Genomic DNA, 12,839 nt, shown 5'->3' on the forward strand with positions numbered 1-12,839 from the left:
GCTCCTTGACATTAGGTAGCAGAAATCCAGAGCAGCTTTACTGCACCAGATCAAAGGCTCTTACACTGGTGTAGAGGTTTAAAACACAGTTGTTTTTTTAAAATGCTTGTCCAAGCCCTGGCTTACAAATACAGTTGGATGCTTCAGTGCAGGATGAATGCTGCAGCCTCTGTGAATTCAATTGTGCCATAACTTTGGTGATCTGAACATCAGTCGTACTCAGAAGCATTTTCATCCCCTGTCCACTGCTGTGCATAAGACAAGGGGTAAAGGTTCTTACCCAGCAAAGACTTGACATCTGCTGAGCTTTATTCATGTAAGCTGTCCCATTGACTTGAAGACATCCTTAAATATGCCTACTAATTTTTCCAGAATTGAAGCAAAACTTCACAGTTCTCTTGAGCTCCTTAAGCATCTGTGAGGAATTTTCTTAAACAAGGGTTATTGAAATCTGCTCTGTTATTTTGATGAACTAAAATGTCTTCAAAGAAAGTTGATTACCATCATTGAAACAAACTGCATGAGGTCTTCTTGCCACAGGGGAGGGCGTTGTTGTTCCTCTGGGCTAGAAACAATCTATGCAGGGAAAAACATAAGCTTAAGTCCCTTTCTAGTCAAAGCAAGTTAATCAGGTGCTAAGCTGTGAGTACACAAAGCAAATTTATTGAGGAAACTTTGTCAAGAAAAAGACTTACAAATGAGCTTAAAGCTTTTTGGTGTGGAAAAGCTCATTTGGTATCAAAGTAGATGTACTTCACATGAGGGAAAAGTCAGCATTTTGATCTACTTACCTTAAGACTGTGTTGTTGGAAGGAGGCAGGCCATTAATTTCTCTGTCCTTCAGTTATACTAATGCTACATAATGCTGTCATTTCTGCCTGTGTCTAGGCCAGCGCTTTGGATGAGATACAGCAAGAAAACACCTTTACAGGAGATGACCAGTTATATTGTGAAAAGTGTAGGTGCAAACAAGATGCCACATCGGTAAGCATGGCTTGTTCAAATAGTTGTACTGGGTACAGTGATGCCCAGAGGTGCTAAATCTTGAAAGACACACATGCAAAAAGAGGAAAACGGTTTTTGCAAACATATCTTTTTTTATTTGACTGGTGTACCTACAAAAGGGCATTTTTAGAGTGGATGAGATGACCACATGGTATGAAATGTGGGGCTTGTCTTGTTTTTCAGAAATACTGCTTTGGAAGTCTACCCCAGATTCTGGTTCTGCACTTGAAGAGATATCAGTTTGATTCTTTTACTGGGTTTACAAAGCTGAGTTGTGAAGTGTCTGTGCCACTCTTACTCAATATGAGCAAGGAAGACCACACGGTAAGTACATGGACTTTCCGCTGGACTCACCAGGGAGTTCATTCTCTGTAGGCACAGAGAAGAGTGACATTTTTCACCTTATGTGGCCCCTGAAAGTGCTCTATAGCTGTGACCAAACACAGATGTGATCTGACTGCAGAGCACTTTAAAAGGGCCCAATCCCACCAAAATCTGAATCCTTATTACTTTTGGGTTCAGATGAAGGCACTCCAAAATGGAACGCCCTCAGTAACTTCTGCCTGCACTTGCTGGGAGCAGGGTTCGGGTGACACAGCCCGGTACTGCTCCTGGCACTGTTTTCAGAATGGGAGGGAGGAAAGGGAACAGAGGGAGCTCATTCTGGGGCTTGCCCAGCTGGCGCAGGAGGGTGGGGTGGGTGGGGTGGCTCCCCTGAGGTTGCAGGCTCCAATCCACTCACCTCCCCACCCCAGTGCAGGGTGGGGAAACCCCAGAATTGACCTTCTTCTGCTTTCTCCCCCTCCCATTCTGAGGCAGCACCAGAGTTGGGAGAGAGGGGTGGAGCCAGGGGAAGAGGCTGCAAAGATGCAGCCTCCCTGGATGGGCTCCAAATTGGAACCCAATCTCCCACCCTCCTGACCCAACAGCTAAGGTCTATTGGTCGGGAGGATCGGTCTAACTCATGGCAATTCCTGTAAAGCACCATAATTTAGACAGGGAACTGCTTTTCTGTCTGTACTTTGTTTACCTAATAAAGCTAAAAATAAGAACCACTCAGTTATCCTGGTCTCATACAGGCCAGTCTACCATGGCACAAAACTCTTGTGTTGAACCCTTGAACCTGCTGGGCTGAGCCTGTGAGTTTGGATATTTCATGAAGTGGCAGGAAGGAATTTGTCCTTTGGGAAAATCCACTGAGCCCTGCTGGAGCTCCCTTTGGAGAGATGAGTTCATAACCAAAACTTGCTTGAACTGGTTGCTGCCCTCCCTCAGCATGGTGTCAGGGTCAGATGGTGAACACTCTTGTGAACTAACCCTAGTAGGGTTTGACCATTCCCAGTGCACTGAGTAGTAGGGCTGTGAGAAATGGCACCATTCCGTTTCGACTTGCATTTTGACGGAACAGCATTTCGTTTCAAATTTTGTTTCAGTTCGAACTGCTGTTCCATTTCGTTTCATCGAAACAGTTTCTCTGTTTCGACGCTGTTTTGATGTTTCGCCCATAGGCTGTAATGGGGAAGCTTGAAACAGCCTATAACTTTGTCATCTCTGGCCTGATTTGGATTAAACTTGGTAGCCCCTTCTCAGGGCATAAAACCTGCCAAGTTTCAAGGAGATAGGTACAGGGGAAACTGCACCTCAAAGTCTTGAAAGCAAAACTCATGTCATGTGCATGTGTTAAGCCACAGTGGGGTCAAAACTGCAGGGATGGTAGCCCCTGCTGAGGCCACAAAGCCTGCCAAGTTTCAAGGAGATAGGTGCAGGGGTTTTGGGGATACTGCACCTCAAGCTGTGGACAAGCAAAACTTGTGACATGGGTGACACTGTGTGTGTTAAGGCGCAGCAGGGTGAAAGCTGCAGGCCTGCTAGCCCCTGCTGAGGCCATGAAGCCTGCCAGCTGTCAAGGAGATAGGTGCAGGGGTTCTGGGTTCTGGGGCCCTGCATCTCTGGCTGCTGACAGGCAAAACTGGAACACACCGGTCAGTAACTAACACCAAGGCAGAAAGCAGGGATGTTCAAACAATGCTGCCTTTTATGCAGTTTTTCCATCCCTCCCCGAGAGCACTGGGATTGGAAGGGACCTCAGGGAAGGATGACAGTCGCTGGCCAGCTACACAGTCAATAATGAGAGCACTCCTTCCCCCCTTCCCCCTCTTTCTCCTCCCTTTCCTTAAGTTTCTGTTTCTCTGCAGGCAAGCCCAGCTCGAGCGTCGAAACTCAAAAACTTTAAAACATTTCAAAATGTTTCGATTTGCTTCATTTCGTTTCAGGGCTGTTTCGAAGCTCTCTGTTTCATTTTGATTTCACTGTTTCAAGCTTGAAACAAGTCAAAACAGTATTGAAATGAAACTGCTGGCAAAATTTCGCACAGCCCTACCGAGTAGTACCTTACTGAAACAAACTCATAAACTCCAGTGCTGCATAAGGGTACAAAATAGTTGTTTACACTGTGCACATTTCTGCAGTCATAAGCATACAAAACCAGATGTCAGTCTTCTTTATAATCTGTTGACACTGATACAGTAAAATCTTTCTGGTTTTTATAAAGGAAGTCAGTTTTTATTTCTATAATTTGTGTAGTTTGTTGAAAACATTTACAAGTGAAGGGAGGGAAATGCTGGCTACCTAAGTGTCTTTGCGGTTAACCCTGTATATCTGACCTGAAGATGTGACCAAGTAGGCTGTCACCTACAAAAGCTTTTGCCTCTGTGACTGAGTGGGTGCGTCAACACATGCACAGTCGCTGCGCCGTGATTTAGGTTACTGTTCACTCACCAAAAATTACTGCACAGTACAGGCACATGTCTACACATGCATGATGCAGATAGCAAATTTATAATGGCTTAGTAACTGCGCAGTAAGGCACATGTAGATGCATTACTGTGCCATAACACTGTGTATGGGGACTGACTTCGGACTAGCTTTACTCCCAAGTCAATCCACACACAGCGTTACTGTGCTAGAGATGCATTGGTGGATGTATGCCAGAGTTTGGTTTGCTTTGCCAGCTATAGCATCGCATTGGTGGCTTATGTTCATCTTGGGGCCAATCAAGAGCCCCAAGTCTCTTTCTGTCATGGTGCTGCCGAGCCTATAAGTATGATGCTGGTTCTTCCTCCCAAGGCCCTGCACTTCTCTGTGTTAAATGCCATTAGTTTTTGGCATGCGAGCCAAAACTATGTGAGCCTGTCTAGGTCAGCCTGTATCCCCAGCCTATCTTCCAGTGTGACTGCCTTCCCCCGTAGGTTAGTGCCATCCGTGAACTTTGCCAGTCTGTATCTGATGCTCAAATCTAGATATTTATGAAGATGTTGAAGAGTACTGGCCTGAGCACTGAGCCCTGAGGGACACCACTGTTCACCTTGTGCCAAGTTGATTCACTCCCATTAATTAATACTCTTTGGGTCTGACCCCAGAGTCAGTTCCCCAGCCATTGGACCATGAAATGGTAAAGGCCACCGTTGTCCAGCTTAGCCATGAGGACATCATGGGAGACCAAGTCAAAGGCCTTCTTGAAATCCAGATATATGACATCAATCTTGTCTCCTTTGTCCAGGCAATGCGTCACCTGGTCATAGAAGGAGATGAGGTTGGTCAGGCAGGATCTTCCGCAACAAAGCCATGTTGGCTGGCACTCAGAAAGTTGCCTTCCTTTAGCCTGCTACTGATGGAACCCATGATAATCTTCTCCAGGATCTTTTCAGGGATGGATGTCAGACTGATTGACCTGTAATTCCCTGGGTCTTCCCTCCTTCCTTTCTTGAAGATTGGGACCATGTTGACTCTTTTCTAGTCCTCCGGTACCACTCCTGAACGTCAGGAGTTCTCAAATATCTTCGTCATAGGCGTGCTATGATGTCTGCCAGCTCCTTCAAGGCTCTCAGGTGCATTCTGTCCAGGCATGTGGACTTGTGGATGTCAAGCCTCTCGAGGTGTTCCTTTACTTGATCTATGTCAATTGTGAGCCCATCTCCAGCCCCCTGGATGTTTTGACAGGGTGAACCCTTGGGATGGGTGGAAAACCGACGCAAAGTAATCGTTTAGGAGATTGGCCTTTTCCTGAGCGTCAGGCATCAGCTGCCCCATTTGATTTAGCAAAGGTCCAATGTTTCTGTTGTTTTTCCACTGACTTCCCACATATCTGAAGAGGACTTTTTGTTGTCCTTGATTCCTATGGCTAGCCTGAGTTTGGTTCCTGCCTTGGCTTTTCTGGTCTGTTCTCTACAAGTGCAGGCTAGTGCTGAGTAGTCCTCCTTGGTAATGACTCCCATTTTCCATCTGGTGTAGGCTTCTCTTTTTAGTTTCAGGAGGTCCAAAAGTTCTCTGTTGAGCAAAGGAGCTCCCCAGCCCACTGACTGCATTTCCTGTGGGACGGAATGGACTTTCCTTGTGCTTCGAGGATTGCGCTCTTAAGGAACAACCATTCCTCATGGAGTCTCCTTACTAAGGGGCCATGGTCTCTTAGTGCCTGGCTGACCAGTCTCCTGAGTTTCTGAAAGTCAGCCTTCCCAAAGTTAAGGATTTCTGTTTTACTGAGACATTTGACTGCTTTGCATTGGACAGAGAAAGTTCATGCTGCCCCCCCTTCCCCTACTGGGGCTGGGCTCAATAGGAGCCATGGCGGGGTGACTCTCCTTGGCTCCGCTCAGCTGCCCCACTGCCTAATGCCCACCCACTGCAGGCCCCACTTACCTCCTGGCTCATGCTGGGGTCTGGTTAGGGGTCTGCCAAGAGTGTGTCGAGGCCCAAGCTCATGGGGGTGTGATGGGTTTACACCCGTGCATCTTGCACCAGAGCTGGGACCCTACTGAGGCTTTTTTTTTGTTGGTGCAGCTTTTTAAAAGCCACGCATGTGCAGTACACCTGTTGGCAACGCACTGTTCTCCGGGACAGGGAATGCCTGTCCCACTGGAGAAGGGGGCAGGTAAGTGCCCCCCTCTTCCCCTACTGCTCCCTAGGGACTAGGCTAAGTAGGAGCCGTGGGGGATGACCCTCCTCAGCTCCGCTCAGCTGCCCCATTGCCTAATGCCCACCCACTGCAGCCCCGCACTTACCTCCCAGCTCATGCTGGGGTCCAATCAGGGGTCTGCCGGGGATCTGCTGTGGCCCAAGCTCACGGTGGGACAATGGGTTTAAACCCATGCGTCTTGCACCAGAGCTGGGGCCTGGCTTTGAAACCTCTTAGATGCTGGCCTTAAAACCTCTTACTGCGCCATAAGTTACTGCTCAGTAAATGCATGTGTAGACATGCCCAGTGAGTCTGTAAGGTGCCACCCTGCAATGCCTTCTGTCTGAGAGTCTTTGTAGTACAGCTAAATAGATGGTTAATCTGAACTTTAACATGATTTCCTCCTAGGTTGTATACTATCACCTCTATGCCATGTGTCACCATTCTGGAGGAATTCATGGTGGCCATTACCTGGCTGAGATAAAGTCCTTTGAAAACAATAGCTGGTATGAATTCAATGACAGCAGAGTGCGCAAGGTAATGGATCCTGGGTGTTCATGAAATGTGTTACTACTTGGAGGGTGTGTGAGGAGGGGCTTCTGATTTGGGGAAAAGAGTCATACCTTGGACTAAATACACAAAAGTCTTGAGTGATTCAAAATATTAAAAGGAAAAGAGCCCAAGATGTGTCTCATCTTTTGACCTGTTTCTTCCTTCCTGTGTTGATCATCCCTGCTGATCTCCACTATGGGTGTAGTGAGCAAAGCTCACAGGCTGTCCAGCAACTCAAAAAATATTCTCAATTCCCATTTATTGAAAACTTTCTAAAATCCTTTGTTTTATTTTGTCTTTTCTTTGCCCACCTTTTTTGTCAGCCAATTTCCATTGTGAGATTTTTCAAAATGTAAGGGGTTTTTAATTTCCAAAATTGAATTTTTTTTTTTTTTTTTTTTTTTGAAAAAAAGGAATTTACTGGAGAACACATCTCTAAGAACTCCAGCTGCTGGTAAGTAGCTTCCTTTTCTCCTTTAAGTTGTTGTCCACATACACATTCTCACTTGTGGATGACTCCAAACCTGAACCCCATCACGTAGCTAGAGTTGGATCCTAGAGTCCCTGGCTGAATTGAACAGTGATTGAAGAACTGTTTCACTAACTATGCATCTTCTCAAGAGGCCTCCACCATAGCATAATGCTCAGTGAAGGTTGCTGTGAGGTGACCAGCTGGAGCTTGGTGCATGAGGGCAGTCCAAAGGGTCACTATGGAAGTAGCCTTGTCTCTGGTGAAGTTGGCAGGAATTTCAGGGAGCAGTTTAACTTTGGCAGCCCCAGGCAAGAAATTGAATGAGTTCTGAAGGCCATTTTATTGGAATAAAAAGTGGCATATGGAGGATCTGCTGTGAGGTTTCAGACATTATCATTACCTCACTGAGGTAACAGGCACCAGAAATACCATTCTTGTGGATGGGGGAAAGGGAGCATTTTGCCACCAACCCAATAGGTGTACTCACAAGGGGTATAAAGACTAAACCAAATGTGGCTCCCGTTCTTTGTGTGATTTTTGCCTTTGAAATGCTGCCTCTTGTGAGAGAAGGATGAGGAGGAGGTCGGCCAATCGGAACAGGCCTGAGGAGGCACCAGAGAGTGTAGGAGATACTGAGGAGAGTCACCACCAGCTGTCTCAGAGATGGTGAAATAGGCCCTAGAGACTGGAGGGTCACCCTTGAATTTATCAATAAATAGAGGGTCTCATTAGTAGGGGTCTACTTAACTTGAGGCTGGCCACATTTTTCACAGGCTGAGCAGGGCAGGTCCCTCCAGTGCCTCTGGCCAAGGGACCCCGGTGGCCCTGCCCCTTGCTACTGATTGGCTGTGAGGGCTGGCTAGATGCAGCCCTGCTCCTCATCACTGACTGGTGTTGTGGGTAGGGCCACACAACAGGCGTTCCCTCTCAGGCAATCAGATGAGAGGGGGAAGGGTGGTAGCCATCTTGCTGGCAGCCCTTCATACCAGCGGCCCCCATCCCCCATTCCTCCCCTGCCGGGCTGCATGGCCAAGCCACAGCACCATGAAGACTGCTGGCTTCCCATTATATTTTCAGTAAGGTTTTTATTTTGAGGGGTTGGGGAGCATGGTTGTATGTGTTTTTTTGCAACTGGCCCACCATTTTTTGTGGGGCCCTCTTTTATTGGAGCCTGCCATTTTTTGTGGAGCCCTCCCAAATTTGCAGTTTCCACGAAAATTGCACAATCGCAAATATGGTAGGCCCCTACTCATTAGTTCTTGAGAATCCCTGACAGACCCAGGGGAGGTGCTGCCAGGCCCAGGGTCAGTGAGGACCTAGTCAGGGAACTTCTGGTGGGACTAGACATGTTCAGATCAGCAGGACCTGACCTGCCTTCTATGACCAGGTCACAAAATCCTTGGATGCAGGTGTCGTGGTGGACTTAGTCTTTCTGGACTTTAGGAAGGCCTTCAACACTGTCTCTCACCCCATTCTCATTAAGAAATTAGGCAACTGTGGCATCGATGCCTACACAGTCAGATGGGTGGCAAATTGGCTGGAGGGCTGCACCCAGAGAGTGGTGGTGGATGGATCTTTTTCAACCTGGAGGGATGTGGGCAGTGAGGTCCCCCAGAGCTCGGTCTTCGGGCCTGCACTGTTCAACATCTTCATCAGTGACTTGGATGAGGGGGTGAAAAGCACCCTGTTCAAATTCACAGATGACACTAAGATGTGGGCACACTGGAGGAGAGGGGCAGGCTGCAACTAGATCTAGACAGGTTACAAGGGTGGGCGGATGAGAACAGGATGGGTTTCAATACTGACAAGTGCAAGGTACTACACCTAGGGAGGAAGAACCAGCAGCATACCTACAGGCTGGGGAACTCCCTTCTCGTCAGCACAGAGGCAGAAAAGGATCTTGGAGTCATTATTGATTCCAAGATGAACATGGGCCACCAGTGTGGGGATGCAGTCAGGAAGGCTAACTGCACCTTGTCATGCATCTACAGATACATCTTGAGCAGGTCCAAGGAGGTGATCCTCCCCCTCTATGCGGCACTGGTCAGGCCACAGTTAGAGTACTGTGTCCAGTTCTGGGCACCGCACTTCAGGAGGGATGTGGACAGCACTGAGAGGGTCCAGAGGGCCACTTGCATGATCAGGGGGCAACAAGGCAGGCCCTATGAGCAGAGGCTACGGGACCTGAATCTGTTCAGCCTCCACAAGGCTCAGAGGGGATCTGGTGGCTCAGAGGGGATCTGGTGGCAAACTGGCCAAGGGGGACCAGCAGGCAATGGGAGAGTCCCTGTTCCTCCGAGCACTACCAGGAGTAACGAGGAATAACGGCCATAAGTTGACCGAGAGTAGATTCAGGCTAGATATCAGGAGGTGCTACTTCACAATCAGGGTGGCAACCCTGAAACCAACTTCCAAGGGAAGTGGTGCTTGCTCCTACCCTGGGGGTCTTCAAAAGGAGGCTAGATAATCATCTTGCCGGGGTCGTTTGACCCCAGTATTCTTTCCTGCCCAGGGCAGGATTGATGATCTGCTCAGGTCCCTTCCAACCCTACCTACTATGAAACTATGTGATGGGAATAACAGAGGCTTGGGAGCTCGTGTGACTGGAGCACTGTCATGGATGGGCACAAGCTGTTCAGGAAGGATAGGCAGGGGAGAAGAGGAGGAAGAGTTGCACTGTATGTAAAAGAGCTGTATGATTGCTCAGAGCTCCAGTATGAAGTTGGAGATAGGCCTGTTGAAAGTCTCTGGGTTAGGGTCAGAGGGGTGAGCAGCAAGGGTGATGCCATGGTGGGTGTCTGCTGTAGACCACCAGAACAGGAGGAAGTGGTGGATGAGGGTTTCTTCAAACAGCTTGCAGACGTTTCCCAATCACAGCCCTGGTTCTTATGCAGGACTTCAATTACCCTGACATCTGCTGGGAGGGCAATACAACAGTGCACAGGCAATCCAGGAAGCGTTTGGAGAGTGTTGGGGACAACTTCCTGGTGCAAGTGCTGGAGTGACCAACGAGGGGCCACGCTCTTCTTATCCTATTGCTCACAAACAGGGAAGAATTGGTGGGGAATGTAATAGTAGATGGCAACTTGGGCAGCAGTGACCACACGATGATAGAGATCAGGATCCTGAGGGAAGGAAGGAAGGAGAGTAGCAGAGTATGGACCCTGGACTTCTGAAAAGCTGACATTGACTCACTTAGGAAACTGATGGGCAGGATCCCCTGGGAAGCCAGTCTGAAGGGGAGAGGAGTCCAGGAGAGCTGGCTGTACTTCAAAGAAACTTGACGGAGAGTGCAGAAACAAAGCATCCTGATGTGCATTAACACTAGTAAGTATGGCAGAAAACCAGCTTAACTTAACAGGGAATTCTTCAGTAAGCTAAATCACAAAAATGAAGCTTATAAAGTGGAAACAAACAACTAGGGAGGAGTATAAGAGTGTTGCTAGGGCATGCAGGGATGAAGTCAGGAAGGCCAAAGCACAACTGGAGTTGCAGCTAGTAAGGGACATGAAGGGGAACAAGAAGGGTTTCTATAAGTATGTCAATAACAGGAGGATTATGGAAAGCATGTGTCTCTTATTGAATGGGGGAGGCAACCTTGTGACTGAGGATGCAGAAAAGGCTGAAGGACTTAGTGTCTTTTTCGCTTCAGGCAAGGTCAGCTCCCAGACTATTGCACCTGGCAGTACAGTTTGGGGAGGAGGTGAGCAGCCAACTGTGGTGAAAGAATAGGTTAGGGACTACTTTGAAAAGCTGGACATAATACAAGTCCATGGGGCTGGCTGGGATGCTGAGGGAGTTGACCAATGTGATTGTAGAGCCACTGGGCATCATCTTTGAAAATTTGTGGCAATTGGGAGAGGTCCGGGGCAATTGGAAAAGGGCAGAAAGGAGGATCCAGGAAACTACAGACCAGTCAGCCTCACCTCAGTCTCTGGAAAAATCATGGAGCAGATCCTCAAGGAATCCATTTCGTAGCACTTGGAGAAGAAGGTGATTAGGAAGTCAGCCTGACCAACTTGATTGGCCTCTGATGACTGACTCTGTGGATGCAGGGAGACCAGTGGATGTGAATATACCTTGATTTTAGCAAGGATTTTGATATAGTCTCCCACAAGATTCTCACTTGCAAGCTAAGTATGGGTTTTATGAATGGACTGTAAGGTGGATAGAAAACTGGATGGATCATCAGGCTCAGAGGGTAGTAGTCAATGGCTGGATGTCTAGTTGGCAGCCGGTATCAAGTGGAGTGCCCCAGGGGTCTGTCCTGGGACTGGGTTTGTTCAATATCTTCATCAGTGACCTGGAAGATGGCATAGAGTGTGCCCTCAGCAAGTTTGCAGATGACACCAAGCCAGTGGGGAGTAGTAGGTATGCTGGAGGGTAGGGTAAGGATTTAGAGACCCAGACAAATTGGAGGATTGGACCAAAACAAATCTCATGAGGTTCAGTAAGGACAAGTGCAAAGTCCTGCACTTAGGACAGAGCAATTCCTATGCATTGGTACAGGCTGGGGGCTAACTGGCTGCACAGCAGCTCTGGAGAAAAGGACCTAGGAATTACAGTGGACATTAAGCTGAATATGAGCCAACAGTGCACCCTTGTTGCCAGGAAGGCTGATGGCATACTGGGCTGCGTTGGTTGGAGTGTTGCCAACAGATCAAGGGAAGTAATTATTCCCCTCTATTCAGCAGTGGTGAGGGAACATCTGGAGTACTGTGTGCAGTTCTGGGGCCCCCACTACAGAAAGGATGCGGACAAATGAGTCCAGTGGAGAGTAACAGTCGCTCAAATGGTTCAGGGGCTGGGGCACATGACTTATGCGGAGAGGCTAGGGGACCTGGGCTTATTTAGTCTGGAGAAGAGAAGGGGGATTTAATAGCAGGGGGATTTAATAGCAGCCTTCAGGGGGGTTTAATAGCAGCCTTCAGTTACCTGAAAGAAGGTTCCAAAGAGGATGGAGCTAGACCATTTACAGTGGGGGCAGGTGACAGAACAAGGAGCAATGGTCCTTGTTGCAGCAAGGGAAGTTTAAGTTAGATATTAGGGAAAGCTTCATCACCCAGGAGAGTAGTAAAACACTGGAACAGGTTATCCAGAGAGGTTGTGGAATCTCCATCCTTGGAGGTCTTTAAGACCCAGCTAGACAAAGCCTTGGACGGGATGGCCTAATTGGGGATTATTCTGCTTTGAGCAGGGGGTTGGACCTGATGACCTCCAGAAGTCCCTTCCATTCCTGATTTTCTATGATTCTATGATAAATAGCTCCCCTCTCTGGAATGGCAAAGCATCATCTTTAGGCAGGTCAGAGCCTTGCACCCAAGATTCTTGCAGTAACAACTGCAATGCCATAATAAGCAATTTATGGCCACGTCATTGCAGGGATCGTAACCATAGATTGGGAGTTAAAACGGGGTGAGTGGTGCTTTCAGCAGCCAGTCTGGTTAGAGAGAACTGGATCAGCCATAGTATCAAGGGATCAGGGGCAGGTGTGGTAACTCACATGGTTGGCTTAGCTAGGCCTGCTTGATCAGAGTCCTTGACAGGGCCTAATCCAAATGACTTGTTGAAAAAGAATGTTCTCCGCGTGATCTCCCTTTTCTTCTGAGTCTGTGCTTTGAAAGAGCAGCAGTTGTCACATCTGTTTGGAATATGTGACTTGCCCAGACAATATATCTTAAGCATCTGGAGAAGATGTTCAATTCCAGATCCTCAGCGAAGGAGCAGTTTTGAAAACTGGACCTAGGTCTCAAGGGAAACTGAGAGACCAAAATGGCAGCTTGGTGCGGCTCAAGGGAAAACCTCAGGATAAGAAAATCACCAGGCCAACAAAAATCACTAGAAGACTTCAGTGTAGGG

At 48.0% G+C, this 12,839-nt stretch overlaps 1 protein-coding gene across 9 annotated transcripts in view; it reads left to right on the top strand.

Moving 5' to 3' along the window:
* The window catches only part of LOC102378101 (ubiquitin carboxyl-terminal hydrolase 47-like), a 42,369-nt gene that overhangs the window by 21,257 nt on the left and 8,273 nt on the right, over positions 1-12,839 (top strand). For 6 of the 9 annotated variants that reach the window (XR_003095052.1, XM_025209103.1, XM_025209121.1 and 3 more), the window contains 3 exons: positions 889-984; positions 1,189-1,329; positions 6,365-6,493. Coding sequence is in view for 7 of the 9 variants with exons in the window: in XM_025209103.1 (XP_025064888.1) it covers positions 889-984; positions 1,189-1,329; positions 6,365-6,493 (366 nt within the window). In the remaining 2 variants the exon portion in view is untranslated. Of the gene's footprint in view, positions 1-888; positions 985-1,188; positions 1,330-4,564; positions 5,109-6,364; positions 6,494-6,921; positions 6,963-10,179; positions 10,308-12,839 lie in introns of those variants that run through there. The other 3 variants (XR_003095053.1, XM_025209116.1, XM_025209124.1) reach the window with 2 other exon arrangements.

This window comes from Alligator sinensis, unplaced genomic scaffold (assembly GCF_000455745.1).
Source record: "Alligator sinensis unplaced genomic scaffold, ASM45574v1 scaffold237_1, whole genome shotgun sequence".
In the NCBI taxonomy this organism is placed as follows: Eukaryota; Metazoa; Chordata; order Crocodylia; family Alligatoridae; genus Alligator; species Alligator sinensis.